The 20,845-nt window shown below is 44.0% G+C and overlaps 1 protein-coding gene across 3 annotated transcripts in view; it reads right to left on the bottom strand.

Annotated features, from left to right (window-relative positions):
• Positions 1-20,845, bottom strand: part of LOC126365890 (kinesin-associated protein 3-like) — a 190,905-nt gene that overhangs the window by 136,218 nt on the left and 33,842 nt on the right. For all 3 annotated transcript variants that reach the window (XM_050008605.1, XM_050008603.1, XM_050008604.1), the window contains exon 7: positions 1,693-1,871. In XM_050008605.1, coding sequence (XP_049864562.1) covers positions 1,693-1,871 — 179 coding nt within the window. The remainder of the gene's footprint in view (positions 1-1,692; positions 1,872-20,845) is intronic.

Raw genomic sequence — 20,845 nt, 5'->3', positions numbered from 1 at the left:
CTCTAATTTTTTTTAAAAAAAGTAAGAGCTGCATCAATCAGAGTGTGAGTCTTCAATGAAATATTATTCCTACAGCAGCTGCAGCCCCTTTATCTTTCATTCCAGAATAATTAAATATGCAATCACAAATTGTTTGAAAGATTTCCCCTTTTACTTTGTTTCTGTTATAACCAGGAAATCAACTTATCTTTCCTTAATCTCAGTTACTATAACAACAATTTTTGACTAAGTTCACCTAATCTCCATATTTCAATCAACTGTTTGCCTAAAAGTAAAAATAATTGTTCTTTCTCTATTACTATTGGTGTCATAATCTTTAACCATCCGGCTTTTTCTTTTTTGACTTTGTGAATGAATTGACAAATCTGGTATAGCAAATTGGCTGTGACTGGATAATCTAGTGATAGAGAGATTATCTCCATGTCTCTGGATCTGAATATACCTATGAGTTTACCACTCTAACCACAAGGTAGCAACTAATGGTTCATATGCTTCACTGACCATTTATAAATAATGACAGCAGAAGCATAATTAGTAAGCCTAAAAATCTGCAGTTCATTAATATCAAAATGTTTCACTTAACAAAACTTTATTTTTTAATGTGGTCCAAATGTTAAGCTCAAAATGTGTCACTTGAGAAAAGAGTCCATGCTAACTCTCCAGAACCAATCAGTGACAAGTGCATATTAGCAGCAAGAAAAATTTTAACAACAAAGCACAAGCAGCTTGGCCTGAATAGTGACTGATGCACATGCAGTGCCTGCAAACTCTTCTTTGATCCAGTCTATTGGTGATTTTAATGCAACATCAACATTTCGGTTAATTTTTTAATTACATTTTTCTTTCTCTTAACTGTTGTGTGCACTGAGGAAAGTTTCAGTTTCTTTCCAATTTTTGGTTTTAAACATATGGTATTGCTTTGATACACTAACATGAAACAAATTAAATGAATGCAGAAAATTAAACAGTGAAAGCTTTGGGAGGAAGATTCATACCCAGATGTAAGGCAAATAAGGAAGTCGTCAGAAAGTAGAAACAAAATCAGAGCCAAGAATAAGATTACAATAGTGGGGAGCTGTTACCTTATTCATATAAAGTGAATTTGTCTAAATCCAAACAACCTTAGCCATCAAACATTGCAACGTTCAGTAGCACTGCATAATCTGTTTCTGAATACTGTATTTTATTTCACTGAACAGTGTTAATATATTGTCATAAAATAAGTAATGAGCAGTAACTCCTCTGTCGTAATCCCCACATAAAGCTCATTCTCAGGAAAAAAAGCTCGATGCACAAAGAGCAGCCTACTTTGTTATGCAATTTTTATGAGGCACAAAGCACAGGTGCACTATCCTAAAGGTTGCAACCACCACATTGCTGCTTATCTCCAGGTTATGTGCGGTGCACTGCTTGCTTGTGAAACTTACCACTTCACTCTCAAAAACAGGTCAAGAGAACATGCAAACACAGCACAGGATGCCCCAGTTGCAGGGCTCTGACCACCTACGTATAGCCTGAAGCAGTACGCAGAGTATAATTCTTCCACAAGTGTACTCAACAATTAGAGCCAAAAACAAAAATGATATCTTTGTTATTCAATCCAGAGAAAGTCACTATCAGTCAATACATAGCTGACAAGTGGGCTACAATCATCACATGATACCTTAAATATATTATTACAAAATACATTACCATATCAATGATGTTTTCTCTAAAGATTGACAGCTTCTTCAGGAATGTGACAACTAATATTAGAAGGTCACAGTTGTCTCTATCAAGACTTTTTGTAAGCATTCCACAAATATTCTTTTTCCTCATTTTGTCCTCCACTTTTGTATCTTCAGCAATGTTCAGCAATAGATAGAATGAAACTGGAACACAGTAACAGAAAAGGAAATTACATTGAATCCTACGAATATAATATGTAACAGTGAGTGGTGAAGTAATCAAATCATGCTCTCTCTCTCTCTGTTCTTCCATACATATGGTACAAAAAACTGTGGCAGAATGTAATTAGTTTAGGAGTAAAGGTAACAACTCATCGAAAAGCAGAAGCATTGAGGTACACAAAAGGAATAAAAGTTTGCTAGCTTTAGGATGAATCTATACGTATACACATGGATGCAAACCACTGCCCACCACACCCCTGCACAAACACAGACTGAACACATTATATGTGCTGCTCCTGTGGATGCATGAAATCAATCTAAAGAATCATACTACTGTGCGACACATAACTGTTATATAAGAGAAATGAAAGGATACAAGGTATTTAGAAATCATGGTTTATAGTACAATAGATCAGAATATTTATATTCTAGCCTTAGAATATATGTTTTTGAAATCTGCCACAAAATGACAGACAAAAATTATCCATGAAAGCTTTCATGTACACATCTGGACAATTCCACAGCTAAAAATTAGTTACATTTTGGATTGTCTCCTGGAAGACTTCAGTATGTTATTTTTGAGCTTTAACTGCAGTCATGCAGAGGTTTCTCAGTCACGTTAATTAGAAACTTGTTTTATTTTTTACACTTTGCCAATTTATGAAATTTAGCTTCAGATCAGTTTCCATTAATCTGACATTCCCTTTAGATACGTAATCAAAAGTAGGAAGAGTGGGTATGCTGTCACATGTTAAGATTTCTTCCAGTTCCAAGTGCATATGGTGCATGGAGAGAATGACTGTTTAAATGCCTCTGTCCACACTTTAATTTGCCTTCACAGTCCTTATGGAAGTGATCCTAATTATTCTAAGTCTGCTTGTTGTTTAAGCTATGAGTGAGCCTATGTGATCATTCCTTCACATATTGCCACAAACCGTTACACCCAAGTATCCGTACGAGTTCTTTCCAATTGCAGCTCACTGAAGTTGCAGTAATAGGATACTATTTTTCAGCATTTTGCAGAGTCAACAATTTTACAATTCTGCACATTTAATGGAAGTTGAAAATGTTTTCACCACTTTGAAATCTTATCAGTATCTGGCTGACTATTTTGTAGCTTCTCTTACAGGAATAGTGGATGCATGACCTGCAGAAAGTCTAACGTTACTATTTATATTACCTGTCAGGTCATAAATAGACAACATGAGCAGCAGAGATTGCACTACACTTCCCTGCTAGTGTATACCTTAAGTTACTTCTATTTCTGTTGATGACTCTCCATCCAAGACAACATACAATGCCCCTTCTACCAAGGAAGCACCAATCCAATCACAAATTTTGATGGAACCCATCTGGTCATATGATCATCAGTAAAATTTGTCATATTGATCTAAAAAAATGAAATGTGTTCTGTCAATGATTGGAAATAGCTGAGAAGCAAGTGGGGAGGGGAAGACACTATGCTGACAAACAAAAAAGGTGAAAAATCTGTCTATTTTTCCTGATTGAAAGAGAGTCCGAATATGAGTACAATAGTTTCTTTATTGTCCTTCTAAAAACAAAAAAATCTGTTTGTCACAATTTATAATTACAAATTAACTCTGCCTCTTTAGCGGTTCCAGTAAAAATACAACACTGTGGATTTGGTCCACCTAACTCCCTGGAAGCATAACTAAACACTGAAATTACCAACACTTGAAGAAAGCTCTTTTCCAAAAAGAAGCCTAATTCTCTGTGTTCTGCTGTCATTACTGATGGCATGTTGATGAGAGCTTAATTCAGGGACTGCAAGCAGTCAGCACATGAGACAGCCAGTTCTCATCATTGGTAACTGTGGCTCTGAGCACTATGGGACTTAACATCTTAGGTCATCAGTCCCCTAGAACTTAGAACTACTTAAACCTAACTAACGTAAGGACATCAGACTCATCCATGCCTGAGGCAGGATTCGAACCTGCGACCGTAGCCACTGGTAACTGTCCCCAGTGATTCCTGGGTTTCCTTAAATAGCTGTTATCCAGGAAGAGACATGCTGCCTCCTAGTGATTCGTGACCAGATGTAGGTGTGCTCTCATGACACAGCCAGCGACCTCTTGCTGTTGGCTCGTGAGGTACCTGGTGGTCCATAGCTCTTGGTGTGCCTCCTGGTGGTATGGGGTCATACTTTAAAATCTCACATGGCTGCTACGGACTGCGTGAGCATTGCTTTCTGTGACTCACACATTATAGTTTTCATGTGAGTTGTGGCTGGTGCCACTGGGTACCATAGCAAGGGGCGAGGGGCAAGGCCCCTACCATTTAAATACAGGTCCACATGTCCTTAAATAAGAATACCTCAATATCTTTGGAAAACCCATATGTGCATTTCTATTGTTACATTACGTGTCCTACAATTTGGAGGATGGATTAGAAAAGAAGCAAAATTTAACTTGTAATTCTTCATGCTTTCTCAGCAATTTGTTGACATCTTGGATATTTGGGAAACCAGGTGGATGTTCACGTTGTTCTCACACGATATTTCAACAGTATGCCTCGCTGTCTTCTTCAGGTGCTACCTGAGACTGGTCCTTGGGTCGATCAAGTCCAGTATTTATGCCTGGAAGTAGCTGGGCGTTCGCTAATCGGTCTGTGCCGAGTTGAGTGTTCCGTCTGTGGTCCGCGCCAGCCAGACTCTGCTTTAATGGACCCCTTCAATCGCGGATGTTCCGACTACCGTCCATGCCCATTTTGGCCATCCTCAATGGTTGTGGTCGTCATCTGAGGTGTGTCAGACCCAATATGAGATGTTGGGTACTCTGTCTCATGACTGTTACTATGATTTACACTTCTGTTTTGTGCTGGGGGCTCCATAATCGGTCCGCACCGCGTCGTGTATTCTGTCTGCGGTCCGCGCTCGCCGGACGCAGCTACATTGGCCCTCTCTGGTCACCGGAGTTCCGACCGCCATCCACGCCCAGCCTGTCTGTCTTCTGAAGTCGAGTTCATGATCTGGGGTGTGTCAAATCTGGTCTCTAATGTCCAACACCTTGTCTCAAGGCTGTTCTCTCGGTCTCCAGTTCTATTTCTTGTAGAATCCCGGAGTGTCCTGCGTTGAGTTTTCACAAGCTCAAGTGCTGGATTCCAGGGAGTGCTGATTTGGCATCCCAAGTCACAGTTGATTAGATTGTCTGTGACCTTAATCTCAATGACTTCTTTAATGACACTGTCCCAAAATCTTGAGGTCTGTGTCACAATCTTGGTGTCACTATAATCCATTGAATGACCAAGTTCCAGACAATGCTCTGCTATGGCTAATTTAGTTGCCTGTATGAGTCTGGTATGTCTCTGGTGTTCTTTACACCTGATGTCCACAGTTTTGGTGGTCTGGCCAATGTACGACACCCCCACTGGTATGTTGTAAATACCTGGCTTGCATAGCCCCAGGTCATTTTTACGTTCTCCAGCATAGCCCCAATTTTGGTGGCTTGGCACAATATGCTCTTGATGTCATATTCTGGACAATCCTGCTGATTTTGGCAGAGATAAGTCGGACGTATGGCAAGTATGCCATCTAATTTGCCTCTTCTGGTTCTTCTTCTGGATCCTTTGGATGATTGGCAGGTTGAAGTGCCTTCTGAATATGTCTAGAGGAGTACCCATTCCTGCCGAACACTGATCGTAAGTGTTCTATCTCTGTGGTCAAACTATCAGGATCTGAGAGAGTTTGTGCTCTGTGGACCAGCGTTTTGAGCACTCCATTCTTCTGTGCCAGATGGTGGCAACTGCTGGCTTGTAGGTATAAGTTAGTGTGTGTAGATTTGCGGTACACACTGTGTCCAAAGGTGTCATCTGCCTTTCTCTTCACTAGAACATCCAAGAACGAAAGTAGTCCATCCTTCTCCATTTCCACTGTGAATTGAATGTCTGGATGGCAAGAGTTCAGATGTAGTAGGAATTCATCTAACTTGACCCTACCATAGGGCCAGATGATAAGGTATCATCCACATACCTAAAAAAGGACTTGGATTGATATGTGACTGAAGAGGGAGCCTCCTCGTCAAACCTTTCCATAAATAGGTTGGCCACCACTGATGATAGAGGGCTGCCCATCGCCACCCAGTCATGAGACAGAGTATCCAACATCTCAGATCAGGTCTGACACACCTCGGATGATGACCACAACCATTGAGGATGACCAAAATGGGCATGGACGGCAGTCAGAACATCCGCGACTGAAGGGGTCCATTAAAGCAGAGTCTGGTGGGCGTGGACCACAGACGGAACACTCAACTCGGCACAGACCGATTAGGGAACGCCCAGCTACTTCCAGGCATAAATACTGGACTTGATCGACCCAAGGACCAGTCTCAGGTAGCACCTGAAGAAGAAAGCGAGGCACGCTATTGAAATATCGTGTGAGAACAACGCAAACATCTGGCTGGATTCCCGAATATCCAAGATGTCAAAATTTAACTTTATGAAAGATTATGGTGTTATAATACTTACTATTAACTACAATGTAAATGGACAGATAAAAAATGTACTCACTAAGCAATGGCAGGGGGATACACACATACAAAAGGATTTAACTTTTACGAACTTCCGGAGCCAGTGTCTCCTCCTTCTGATGGAAGAGTTGAAGGGGAAGGATGAGGGGTGAAGGAAAAGAACTGTGGAGTTTTAGGGAAAGAGGTACAGTTTAGAAAAGTCACCCAGAACCCTGGGTCAGGGGGACTTACTGGACGGAATGAGAAACAAAGACTGGTTGTTGGGCACTGCACTGGACGTGATTCGAGCATATCAGAGCTTAAATGTGGAAGACAGGATAATATACAAGACAGAGATTACTACTAAAACACTGTGCACAAGTTAATAAGAGTGAAAAGCTAAGTGCACTTCATGTAACAGAGATGGGAGGGGCAACAGCAGGGGCAGAAGAATTATGGGTCCCAGGAAAGCCCCATGTTTGGTTTAGATACATTGATGACATCTTCACCATATGGAGTCATGGTGAGGCTGACATGTTAAAGTTCCTGGAATCTCTAAATACCTTCTCCCAATTAAATTTCACATGGTCCTATTCCAAATCCCATGCCACTTTCCTTGGTGTTGATCTCATCCTCACCCAAGACCAGCTACACACATCCATCCACATCAAACCCACTAACAAAAGACATTACTTACATTTTGACAGTTACCATGCTTTTCATGTTATTACTTAACCCATCAATTTTATGAGTTTCTGTGTCAATAGTCTTTCATGGAGTAAAATGGCTGTGGTTTCAAGCTGCAAGTCCATGATGAAGTGTTATGCCTTATGTTCAGCAACTGCACAGTCATATCTGAAGTTTGTCACAGTTTGATGGTGGTCATTCATGTGGGCAGGCCACTTGTTAGTGGTCATCCACACATACAAAACTGCACAGTAACTGCAACAAAGCTGGTATGTACTGTGTAAAAAGGTGGTGGTGAGTGTACAGAACAGTTCTTGCATTTTGTTTGTCAATAGCATGATGATCTGTATAGTTCAGACTGGGTGTAGAATCAATGTAAGGATGAACTAGAATACCTTGCTTGGGCAACAGATTATAATTTTAGGTGGGGAGGGTAGGATGCCCCTAGTCTTATGGTGCTCAAATAAGTAGTCAAAGCTCTAGCGAAGAATGTTCTTGAATATTTCAAGGTCGGAGGATATAATGTGTGATGAAGGCAGTTCCAGTAAGCCCAAAATCACATAATAGACCAAAAAGCTATTCATGACCTTAACAGTAATTCCTGAATTTATCTCGCCCCATAAATCTTACCCTTGCCATTGACCACTAAACAGCACTTTACCCCCACTCCAGCTAGCCTCTCAAACACTCAGTGCCACCACAGTCTCAAGTGGATGCATTAGGCTGTCTCTGTGGTTGTTTGTGCAAGTGTGTGGTTATCCAAGACAGGAAATGCTAGCCCAAATCAGTTAACTATCTTTCTAATTACCTGTGTGCATGCGCACGCGCAAAAGTGTGTGGGCCCTTTCATCAGATTTGTTTATTGTTTTCATCTTGTAATTTATAATACTGTAATATCTGTATTATGAAAATGATACATTGCTACTAACCATATAGCAGAGATGTTGAGCTATGAACAGGAGGAACAAAAAGACTACTTAACACACAAGCTTTTGGTCAGAAGGCCTTTTTCCGAAATAGACAACATACACACACATCCATACAAAACGTAGCTCACACACACATGACTACTATCTCTGGCTCCCGGGACCAGAGCCAGTGGTCACAGCTGTGTGAGCTGCATTGGCATGAATGTGTGCATATTGTCTGTTTCAGAAGAAGGCCTTCTGGCCAAAAGCTTACATGTTTAGTAGTCTTTTTGTTGTGACTGTGAGTAGCAATCTGTCCTTTCCATAACACAGTAGAACATCGCATAGCGGGCATAATTCGTCCCAGAATCTTACTTGGTGTGAAAACACTTGTTAACTGAAACAATTTATCCCACATAAATCAATGTAAAATACGATACTGTGTTCTATGCATGAAAAAAGTACTAAAAGTTATATCTTATTCATGCCTTTTATTCAAAGACAATTACACATACAGTATAATGTACTTCATTATTCACAATACGTAACTTTTTTTATTATTATTATTAAGAAGCTATCTATAGTCCTTTGTTTCTGCCAGTGCTTCAAGATGCAACACAACGTTATTGTCAAATAAACTTTTAGTGTGCATAGCCACTGCTTTATTGGGGGTGATGATTTTCAGTGGATGATGCAATTGATTCCCATGCTTTCAGCATGTCCCTTATTGCAATAGAAGACTGCTACTTTGCTGTTACCACCACCACCACCACCACCACCACCACCTCCTCCTCCTCCTCCTCCTCCTCCTCCTTTGAAGAACTCCCCTCCACAACTTCCTGCTGGGAAACACACTGCAACTCCGTAAGTTCTTTGGTGGTCATTTCATGGTTGTGATCTTCCACAGGCTCACTGGTATCAATGTTATCCACTTCTAGTCCCATGCTCTTGGCCAAAGAGACAATCTTGTTGACTACACGCTCCATAGGTACTGACTAAAATGTCTCAGAGTCACATTCAACAATCCATTCTGGCTATAGCTGCTTCCAAGCAGAAGTGAGAGCTCTCTTGGTAAGCCCTTTCCACACCTTTCCACTCATCTTGACGCAACAACAATGTTGAACTGATACTTCCAAAACTCTCTGAGAGTGAGATTAGTAGCCTCAGTCAACTCAAAGCAATGCTCCAAGAGTGCTTTAATGTACAGCTTCTTAAAATTAAAAGTAATCTGCTTGTCCATTGGCTGGAGTAATGGTGTGGTGTTGGGAGACAGAATATGGATCTTACTGAACTGAAATTCTTCAAGGAGATGGTCTTGTAGGCCTGGAGAATGGGCCAGAGCATTACCCATAACAAGCAAGATATGGACTGGAGATTCATCTCAAATGAATTTTTTTCACCGAAAGAGGAAACACTTCATTGATCCAATCACATAAAAGATCACATGTCACCTAAGAGTTGTTGTTGGAGCTCCACATCACATGTAATCTGCTCTTCTGGACTTACACTTCTTGAAGGCTCTTGAAGTTTCTGAATTGTAAACAAGCAGTGTGTTCTTCATTAGATAGTGAGAGAGGAAGTTTAGAAGGCTCTTGGATTGCACAGCAAGCACAAAACTGAGACGCTTCAAGAACTCATAAGGGAGGAAGTGGAACAGACATTGAACCCAATCTCTCAGGACGACGAAGATGAACAAGAAGATGTGGGTGCAGGATGACATAGGTCACCATCTCTGCAAGCTAGCTGCTGGAGAGGGTGCTCCTCAACACACTGATCAAGATCTCCATCGCTGTTTAGAAGCTCCAGCCAATCACCTAGCTACCACAACATGGAAAACTAAAGGCTGCAGCCTTCCTTGGAGGTGAGGCCACCGAAGAGAAAAATGATAGGAAACTACATTGACATCCTCATGGATGGCCGACCAGGCCAAGCTCTTGTGGATTCTGGAGCATCATATTCAGTCATTTCGGAGAAGTACCGTCGCTAGTTGCAGAAAACTGTATTCGCTGACAATAAAACATCTTTGCCAAAGGTGGCTAATGGGAAATATATAAAACCTACAGGAAGATTTACCATTCGTGTGAGTATAAGTGGCCATACACAGCGTCTTACAAGAGTGTACTCATGACGTCATTCTCGGATGGGACTTCCTGAAAGCTCCTCAAGCAATTATAGTTTGTGGACACTCGAATATTATGCTAGACGAGATGAGATACTGTGGACAGGAAGATGCACATCCGCATGTGTGGAGACTATGTGTGCTGGATGAAGTGATCATTCCTGCAGTCAGCACTAGAAAGGTAATTGTCATGTGTCATGCCATGCATCAACCCACGGATATTGTAGTGGAATGCAAGAGAAGTATACCACTGAAGAATAACTTGGTTATCCCAGCCTTGTCGTTTAATTTAAGAATGGATTCGGTGAATTGTGAATAGTTAACTGTAGCCGAGAACCGCAGATCCTTCCAAGACACATGTGCATAGCAAATGCTGAGCCGTTAATTGCAGAACAGCTGAGCATCATAGAAACCTTCCATGCCAAGTCTGTGGGCGAAATTAGCGCTACCACTATGAGACAAGATCTTCTAGCTCGACTATCACCAAATCTCAATAAGGAACAACAGAAGAAGCTACTTGCCATTCTTCAAGAGTTCTCTGAATGCTTCATTCCACAGGTGAAGAGCAAATCAGACAAATCGATGGTGAAGCACTGGATCAGCACTGAAAACCATCAACCATTAAGCCAAAGAGCATATCGTGTGTCAGCAACGGAACGTTGAATAATTCGTGCCGAGGTAGAGGAAATTATGATGAATGACATCATTCAGCCTTCACAGAACCCATTGTTGTTACCAGTGGTTCTCGTTAGAAAGGAGGATGGCAGTTGGCACTTTTGTGTTGATTACAGGAAGCTTAATAAGATAAATAAAAAGGACGTTTACCCTCCTCCATGAATTGACGATACACTAGATTGTCTGAAAGGGGCTAAGTTTTCCTCAACCATGGACATGTACTCCGGATACTGGCCAATCGAAGCAGATGAGGCGAATCGTGAGAAAACTGCATTCATCACCCCTGAGGGCCTGTATGAGTCTAAGGTAATGCTATTTGGTTTGAGTAATGCACCAGTAACTTTTGAACGATTGATGGATAATCTTCTAAGGCACCTGAAGTGGATGATGTGTCTTTGTTATTCAGATGACATTATAGTGTACTCAGAGACATTTGATGAGCACACAAAAAGACTGAGGGCTGTTCGTAAGTGTCTCCAACAAGGTGGAATGAAACTTAATCCAATAAAGTGTCTCTTTGGAGCAAAAGATATCAAAATACTTGGACACCTTGTGTCAAACACAGGTGTGTGGCCAGACCCAGAAAAGGTGAGAGCTACAATGGAATTTCCTATTTCTAAAAGTATTAGAGACGTGAGAAGCTTCCTCGGATTGTGTTCTTATTACCGTCAGTTTATCAAAGACTTTTGTATCAAAGCCAGGCCACTCCAAGCGTTGTTAAAAGTCGATGCTAAATTTACCTGGGGTGGTGCCAACATGACTTTTTTGATGTGCTGTGAAAAGATTTGACAACTGACCCTGTACTTGGTCTGCATGATAAGAGAGCACCTACAGAACTACACACAGATGCAAGTGGGTACGGGATCAGCACTATTCTGGTGCAGATTTTGGACGGAAAAGAGAAGGTTATAGCCTATGCTTCTAGGACACTTACAAAAGCTGACAAAAACTACTCAACTACAGAAAGAGAATGTCTTGCTGTGATCTGGGCCATGTGCAAATTTCAACAGTATCTCTCTTCACAATTGTTACAGACCATCATTCACTTTGTTGGTTGACAGGTCTTAAGGGTCCAACAGGATGACTTGCCAGGTGGTCACTACATCTTCAATAGTTTGACATTACCATAGTGTACAAAAGAGGAAGAAAACACCAAGATGCCGACTGTATCTCACGAAACCCTTTGCAAGACCATCAAGACTTTGACTGTCTCGCTGCACTCCAGGATCTCTCTGCTGAGCAGAAGAAGGGCGCCAAGATATCTCAAATTATGATTGCCTTAAATCGGTCAAACGATGTGTAAGGTGATTAATGGATTACATTGCAACAAAAACTTTGGCACTTTTGGAAAGAGGTGGCTACCAGTGATTCCTAAACACATGCGTTTAGATGTTCTACAGAAATTCCATGACACACCTGAGGCCGGACATTTAGGCTTCATTAAGACATACGATAGAATCTGCAAGAGATTTTTCTGTCCAGGTTTTTTCAGGAGTGTCCATTACTGTGTGTCACACTGTCGAAAGTGCCAGAGGAGAAAGGCAGTTCCTCAGAAACCACCTGACCAACTCATACCAATTCCACCAGCCCAAATGCCTTTCCAGTGTGTTGGGATTGACCTCCTCAGACCATTTCCAACGTCTGTTAGTGGCAACAGATGGATTATTGTTTCCACTGATTATTTGACATGCTATGCCATTACAAAAGCCATGAAAACAGCCGAAGCATTCAAGGCAGCCAAATTCATTGTAGAAGACATTATGTTAAAATACGGTGCCCCAAGGTTGTTAATTACGGATAAAAGAAAAGTTTGTCAATTAAATCTTGTGACAGTGATAAACCATCAGTGCAACATTACTCATCCCATGATGACTGCCTACCATCCACAAACTAACAGGCTCACTGGAATGCCTTAATAAGACCTTGGCCAACATGCTATCAATGTTCGTCAATGTTGACCAGAGCAACTAGGATGAGGTGCTACCTTTCGTGACATTTGCCTGCAACACCGCCAAACAAGACACCACAGGATTTATGCCAGTTTTCCTGGTGTATGAGCGTGAGGTGACAACGACGATGGACACTGTGTTTCTGTTATATCCTGGTGATGTGGACGACGACTACGTCAGCCAGGTATTAACCAGAGCTGAGGAAGCTCTACAGTTAGCTTGACTCTGCAAGCTGCAGGCTCAAGATGGTACAACACGAGCCACCACCCTGTTGTCTACCAGGCTGGTAACCTCGTCTGGATCTTCACTCCTGTTCAGACGTTTGGACTCTCTGAGAATCACCTCAGGCACTACTTTGGACCTTATAAGGTTGTAAGACACCTGTCTGATGTTACATATGAAGTTGAAGATTTCGACCCTGACACAAGACGACGAAAGATCAGAGATACGGTCCACGTCCTTTGAATGAAGCCCTATAAGGATCCTGCAACCCAGGCTAGATTCGAAGCTGCAGTGACAGGCAACAAGCGGAAAGGCAATGAAGAACAAAGCGGCAAGGGAAGTTCTAAGGAGGTCACTGCCAGGGCGAACACCAATCATCGGGAGTCGGAGTATGCACGACCGATGACTCATTCCCAGACTAAGAGGACGTAACACTGATACACTGTTCTCTTAAATAGGGAGCAATGTCGCAGAAGCAGCCAAGCAGCGCAGCCGCCATAGTCTAGTGGTTATATTACTAGATTGTTGCATGGAGGGACGTGAGTTCTAAACTTACTTGAACTGAAAATTTTTAATTTCTATATTCAGCTCAAGTAAATTCTAGAAGTATCCACAAATGGCAAGAAGCATTGTACTGGAATGTTCTGTAACTGTATATATACCATATGTGTTCTGGCTGGAGGCAGTTCGCACCGTGCTCTTGTATGTGCAAGTGCTGAATAAACCTTTGTTAAGTGAAGTTAGTGTTCGTCATTCATCTACTTACACCTTCCTCTACGTGTTTTTGTGGTTTTAAGGCCCACAACTACAATGGTCATTAGCACCCTGACTAATTTAGGAATGTACCGCGAGGCACAAGGTTAAAACAGCAACTAAAAGGGACAACACTATAAAAGACGTATTAACAGGCATAGGATTAAAAAACTACAACATAATCAAACGTCCTTAGACAGGTGTCAAGTTGATAAAATGAAGAAAGCAAGCAGCAGCTCCTGGGTCATCCGCTAAAATGGCATCCAGAGTACATGGCAGGCCAAGATCAAGATGCAGCATAGTAAAATCCGGACAGGACGTTAAAATGACGTGGACCGTCAGCAATTGCCCACATAGACAGAACGGCGCCGGCGCTGCTGTCAGCAGATGGCGATGGCTGAACCGGCAGTGTCCAATTCGTAGCCGGGCCAAAACGACCTCCTCCCGCTGAGAAGGACGTGAGGAGGACGTCCAAGCTGCAGGAAGAGGTTTCAAGGCCCAAAGCTTGTTGTCCCTAAGTGCAGCCCAATCGGCATGCCACAGCAATAAAATGCGCCGACAAATGACCGTGCTACAATCTGATGAAGGGACACAACAAGAAGCCGTCCGAGGCTGGAGGACAGCAGCCTTGGCCGCGGCATCTGCAGCTTCATTCCCAGGGATACCGACATGGCCAGGAACCCACATAAAGCTAACTGGAGACCCGTCGTCCACCAGCTGCTGAAGAGAGCGTTGGATCTGGTGCACGAAAGGGTAAACCGGATACGGATCACTGAGGTTCTGGATAGCGCTCAGAGAATCGGAGCAGATGACATAAACATAATGTCAGTGGCAGCAGAAGTAAAGAACAGCCTGGTAGAGGGCAAAGGGCTCAGCTGTGAAGACCGAACAATGGCCATGTAGCCGGTATTTGAAACTTTGTGCCCCGACCAAAAAAGAACACCCGACCCCGTCATTGGTCTTAGAGCCATCTGTATAAATGAAGGTCACATTAATGAACTTCGAACGAAGTTAGACAAAACGGGAGTGGTATACCGAACCGGGGGTAACGCCCTTTGGTAGCGAGCTGAGGTCAAGGTGAATGCGAACCTGAGCCTGGAGCCAAGGTGGCATGTGGCTCTCGCGCACTCTAAAGGTTGCAGGGAGTGAAAAATCAAGGTGTTGAAGGAGGCGATGAAAGCAAACTTCAGGGGGTAGCAGGGCAGAGACATACAACCCGTATTGACGGTTGAGAGAGTCGTCAAAAAAGGAACGATACAGTGGGTGGTCGGGCATTGACAGTAGCCGACAGGCGCAACGACAAAGCAGTATATCGCGCCGATAGGTGAGTGGCAATTCACCGGCTTCAGCATGAAGACTCTTGACGGGACTAGTATAAAACGCTCTGATCGCAAGCCGTAAACCCCAATGTTGTATGGAGTTGAGGCGGCGTCAGGTGGACGGCAGTGCAGAGGAGTATACAAAGCACCCATAATCCAGCTTGGAGCAGATGATCGACCAATATAGGTGAAGTAGGAGGGTTCGATCCGCTCTCCACGACATGCCACTGAGAACACGGAGGACACTTAGAGAACGGGTACAATGGGCAGCCAAATATGACACATGTGGAGACCAACTAAGTTTCCTGTCAAATGTAAGACCCAAAAATTTTGTTGTCTCCACGAATGGGAGAGCAACAGGGCTGAGTCGTAAGGACGGTGGGAGAAACTCTTTGTAGCACCAGAAGTTAATACAGACCGTTTTCTCGGCAGAAAAACGGAAGCCATTGGCGACACTCCAGGAGTAAAGACGGTCAAGAGAATGCTGAAGACAGCACTCCAGGAAACATGTACGCTGCGCACTGCAATAGATGGTAAAATCGTCCACGAAAAGGGAGCCTGATACATCATCTGGGACACAATCCATTATTGGATTGATCGCTATCGCGAAGAGAGCGACGCTCAAAACGGAGCCCTGTGGCACCCCACTCTCCTGGCGAAAGGTATCTGACAGGACAGAACCCACAAGTACCCTGAACTGTCGATCCATTAAAAAGGAACGAATAAAAAGAGGGAGGAGACCGCGAAAGCCCCATGTATGCATGGTGCGGAGAATGCCCGCCCTCCAACAGGTGTCGTAAGCCTTCTCCAAATCAAAGAACACAGCCGCGGTCGGGTGCTTCCGCAAGAAGTTATTCATAATGAAGGTCGACAAGGTAACCAGATGGTCAACAGCAGAGCGGCGCCTACGAAATCCACATTGTACATTGGTAAGTAGGCGTCGGGATTCGAGCAGCCAAACCAAACGAGAGTTAACCATTCGCTCCATCACCTTACAGACACAGCTGGTAAGCGAGATGGGTTGATAACTGGAGACATCCTCAGGGGCCACAAGGACATCATTCGCAACTGTCAAGACAGAAACTGGTGAGTGGACCTTAGTGCCAGATAGCCGGCACAGGCTACCCCAGACAACACAAGAAGGAGTAAAACTGTTGAAGGTGCTTGTGAAAGCAGCCCAGCTGGCTTTCTTGCTTTCTTTAAAAATACGACAACACTGCGCACATAATCGTTTATAATTAATACAATTCGCCACTGTAGGGTGGCGTTTAATGGTGCGTAAAGCACGTCGACGAGCACATAAGGCGTCTGTACATGCTGCGGTCCACCAGGGGACCGGTACGTGGCATGGAGAAGTAGTGTGAGGGATGGAATATTCAGCAGCAGTGAGAATGACTTCCGTGAGGTGTGCGGCCTGACTATCGCAGCTTGTGCAGGTTTGATCCTGAAAGGTCGCCCTGGAAGAGAAGAGGCCCCCCGTCTGCTTTGGAGATGATCCAACTTGTTGAGCACGGAGAGGGGGTATGATGCAGGAGATGGATAACACACGGGAAGTGGTCGCTCGAATATGTATCAGAAAGCGCATACCACTCAAACTGGTGTGCAAGTTGGGTAGTACATATAGAGAGGTCTAAATGGGAATAGGTGTGAGAGGTGTCTGAAAGGAAAGTAGGGGCGCCAGTATTGAGGCAAACAAGATTGAGCTGGTTGAAAACGTCTGCTAACAGGGAGACCCTCGGACAGGATGCTGGAGAGCCCCAAAGAGGATGGTGAGCATTGAAGTCTCCATTTAACAAAAATGGTGCAGGTAGCTGAGCAATAATTTGCATCATGTCTGCCCTGGTAACGGCAGACGACGATGGAGTGTAAACGGTACAAATGGAAAATGTAAAAGTGGGGAGAGTAATGCGGACGGCAACTGCCTGCAGGCCGGTGTGCAATGTGATGGGATCTTAGTAGATATCATCCCGGACCAGCAACATAACACCTCCATGAGCCGGAATACCTGCCACAGGGGGTAAGTCAAAACACACAGAGGTGTAGTGTGCCAAGGCAATTTGATCAATGGGCGTAGCTTCGTTTCCTGGAGGGCTACGACGAGCAGACGGTGCAAGTGGAGCAGCAATTTCAAGTCCTTTCGGTTTGAGCGAATGCTGCGAATATTCCAGTGAATAAGTGCCATCGTGAGAAGAAGAAGAAGAAGAAGAAGAAGAAGAAGAAGAAGAAGAAGAAGAAGAAGATGCAAGAAGGGGTCATCTCGAAGGCCGCTGAGGGCCCGGCTTCGAGCGAGCACTGCCGCCGCTAGCAGGAGGCGGACAGTCATCGTCCATTTGTTTTATAGGTTCATCGGCCATCTTGTGAAGATAGCCGGGAGGGGGAGCTTCCTCCGCTGGTGAACGGCCAGATGTTCGGCTACCAGCGGTGCGGCCAGGCGAAACGGATGAGGGCCTGGGGCGGCAACCGCTGGGTGGCGCAGGAGGAGAAATGCGCCGTGGCGGGGAAGGAGAACTATGCTTCCTATGAGCCTTCTTGGAAGGTCGTGTTGTGGCTGAGGGTTTGAGGTACGAAGAAGGTCTGCACGAGACGGTTCCTTCTTGAAGGCCCTTGCTTCTGACTTCTGGGTCTTGGTCCTGGCAGAAGCTGATAAAGGTGCTTGTGTCGGAGGGGCGACGGGAGGAAGAGGAGACATGGACCGGGCGATCTTAGCACTGGCCGAACGGACGACCGTAGTGCTGAAGGTCAGATCGTATGTCTGCGTCGTCACCTCCCTGGTAGTTCGAGGAGAGGCGAGGACAGTACTGTACTTCCCCGCTGGGAGCAACATGGGCTTCCTACTAGCGAATACCTTGCGAGCAGCCGAGGTGGAGACTTTCTCTTTGATCCGAATTTCTTGGATACAGCGTTCTTCCTTGTAGATGGGACAGTCGCAGGAGGATGCTGCATGATCACTGTGACAGTTCACACAATGAGGAGACGGAGGTGGACGGTCACCCTCATGGGCATCCCTGCCACAAGTCACACATGTAGCCGCATTGGAACAAGACTGGCGAGTGTGATTAAAACGCTGACACTGGTAGCAGCGCGTAGGTGTCAGGACATAAAGGCGAACAGAAATAACCTCGTAGCCCGCTTTGATGCGCGACGGCAGCTGAACACTATCAAAGGTCAAGAAAAGTGTCCGGGTCGGTACAAGGTCATTGTTGACCTTTTTCATGACCCTATGGACAGCCGTCACGCTCTGCTCAGCGAGGAAAGACTGAATCTCCTCGTCAGTCAATCCGTCGAGTGTTCTAGTATATACCACACCACGAGACGAATTCAAAGTGCGGTGAGCCTCCACCCGGACAGGGAACGTGTACAGGAGTGTGGCCCGAAGCAGTTTTTGTGCTGAAAGGCGCTCTCAGTTTCTAGTAACAAGGTACCATTACGCAACCTGGTACAAGACTTGACAGATCCGGCTATGGCATCTACACCCTTGTGGATAACGAAAGGGTTGACAGAGGAAAAATCCTTTCCGTCCTCAGATCGAGAAACTACGAGGAACTGTGGGGCAGGCGGTAGTACTTTTGTCACTGGTGGCTGGTCAAGTTTCCGTTTGTGGCCAGAAGTTGAGAGAGAAGAAGAAGAGAAATCCATTGCGGAGGAATCCCCCATGATTGCCAGCGTCTCCAATGGCGCGCTCCTTCCTTGTGGGGACCCTCTCAGAGGGCACTCCCGCCTTAGGTGATTGTTCACACCTCAGGTCACACTTCCCGAGAAACGGACGGAGGGACCAATCGGCATGGTCGGAAGGTGTCAGCTCAGGCAATCACCCCTCCCTAGGCCTGGCCTTTACCAGGGGGTAAGTGCGTGCCTTACTTGTCTACCCAGGGCGGGGAATTACGTGTTACCCCGTCACCGGCTATGTGTGTGAACACATGGGTCGGCCTTCAGGCATGCACAGGGAGGAAGGAAGAAGAGGAAAAAGAAAGGAGAGAGGGAAAGAAAGGACAGACTGTCTCAAACGCCGAAGTGGAGACCAGAGAAGGAGAAGAAGGCAAGGAGAAGAGTAAGTAAGACAGTGAGATGGAGAAGAACAAAGAAAGGAACCAACCAAAGGAGGGAAGAAACCAGAAGAAGTGAAAAACCAAAATGAACGCAAATATGGGTCGTGAAACCGTCTGTCTCCGGACGCAGGCGCTAACTACCACCTTGAGGGGGAGGGACTCCTTTTAGTCGCCTCTTACGACAGGCAGGAATACCGCGGGCCTATTCTAACCCCCGAACCCGCAGGGGGGACCTTCCTCTACGTGAAAATATTCAATATGTAGAGCTCTTACTAGGCTCTTGTATTGCTGTCCAAAACAGAAGCAATTAAATCACTGTGCACTCTGAATAATAACTATGAATAATTCAATAACTATGAATAACAACATATGCAGTAAATGTTGGGAATCAAATGTCAGCAAGTGTATCTGTAGCTCAACAACATGGATTTGAATATCTTGCACTACCTTCTTGGTAAATCACTTGATGCTAAAAAAAAAAAAAAAGATAAAGAGAACTGTACAACAAATTTAATTTTGTCAATTCTTCCAATGGCATCTCAACGATCTACATTTTACAGCAAAAATAGTGGTTGTGGAAAATCACAGCCAGAGGTAAAGCACTGACATCAATGAAACACAACAGTCAGTTTTTTTAATTAAGTTGGGAACATCAGGAAAGAAATGGAAACCAGCATAGTTGCATCAAGGTACGTAAACGAACAACTGATGTGGACAGATTTGACAGTGTCTAGCAAGAAAATTAGGATTGTGTCAGTATATTCGCATTGTGAAGGGACGGATCAAGATAAGATGGATAGTTTTTATGATACACTCAGTGCTGTAGTAGTTAGAGTAAAGGACAAGGACACTGTTCTGCTCATGGATGATTTTAATGCCAGGATTGGAAATCGAACAGAAGGGTATGAAAAGGTTATGGAGGCCAACAGGAACAGGAAACAACTCCTGGATTTCTGTGCCAGTATGGGCTTAGTAATCACAAACTCATTTTTTAAACATAAGAACATTCACTGGTATACTTGGGAAGGCAGGGGAACCAGATCTGTCATTGATTATATAATAATAGATCAGGAATTCAGAAAGGCTGTGAGGGACACACGTGTATGCAGGGGATTCTTTGATGACACTGATCACTATTTAATCTCCAGTGAAATTCGTATAGTGAGGACGAAAGTGCAGGAGGTCGGGTCCATATGTAGGAGGATAAGAGTAGAGAAACTTCAGGATAAGGAAATCAGGCACAAGTACATAACAGTGATCTCAGAAAGGTACCAGTTAGTTGAATATAGTCAATTACAGTCATTGGAAAAGGAATGGACAAAGTACAGGGACACAGTACTAGAAGTGGCTAAAGAATGTCTTGGAACAGTAGTGTGTAAAGGTAGGATGAAGCAAACAGCTTGGTGGAATGACATAGTCAAGGCATCCTGTAAAAGGAAAAAGAAGGTGTATCAAAAATGGCAACATACTAGAACTCAGGTAGACAGAGAAAGTTATGTTGAAGAAAGAAACAAAGCCAAACAGATAATTGCAGCATCCAAGAAGAAATCTTGGGCAAACTTTGGAAACAAGTTAGAGACTTTGGGTCAAGATGCTGGAAAACCATTCTGGAGTGTAATTAGCAGTCTTCGAAAGGGAAGTAAGAAGGAAATGACAAGTATTTTGGACAGGTCAGGAAAACTGCTGGTGAATCCTGTTGATGCCTTGGGCAGATGGAGGGAATATTTTGAAGAGTTGTTCAATGTAGGTGAAAATACGATCAGTACTGTTTCAGATTTCGATGTACAATGGGATAAGAATGATGGAAACAGG

Source organism: Schistocerca gregaria, chromosome 4, assembly GCF_023897955.1.
Source record: "Schistocerca gregaria isolate iqSchGreg1 chromosome 4, iqSchGreg1.2, whole genome shotgun sequence".
Classification (NCBI taxonomy): Eukaryota; Metazoa; Arthropoda; class Insecta; order Orthoptera; family Acrididae; genus Schistocerca; species Schistocerca gregaria.
The sequence above is the reverse complement of the archived record's forward strand: the minus strand, read 5'-3'. Positions and strand labels throughout refer to the sequence as shown.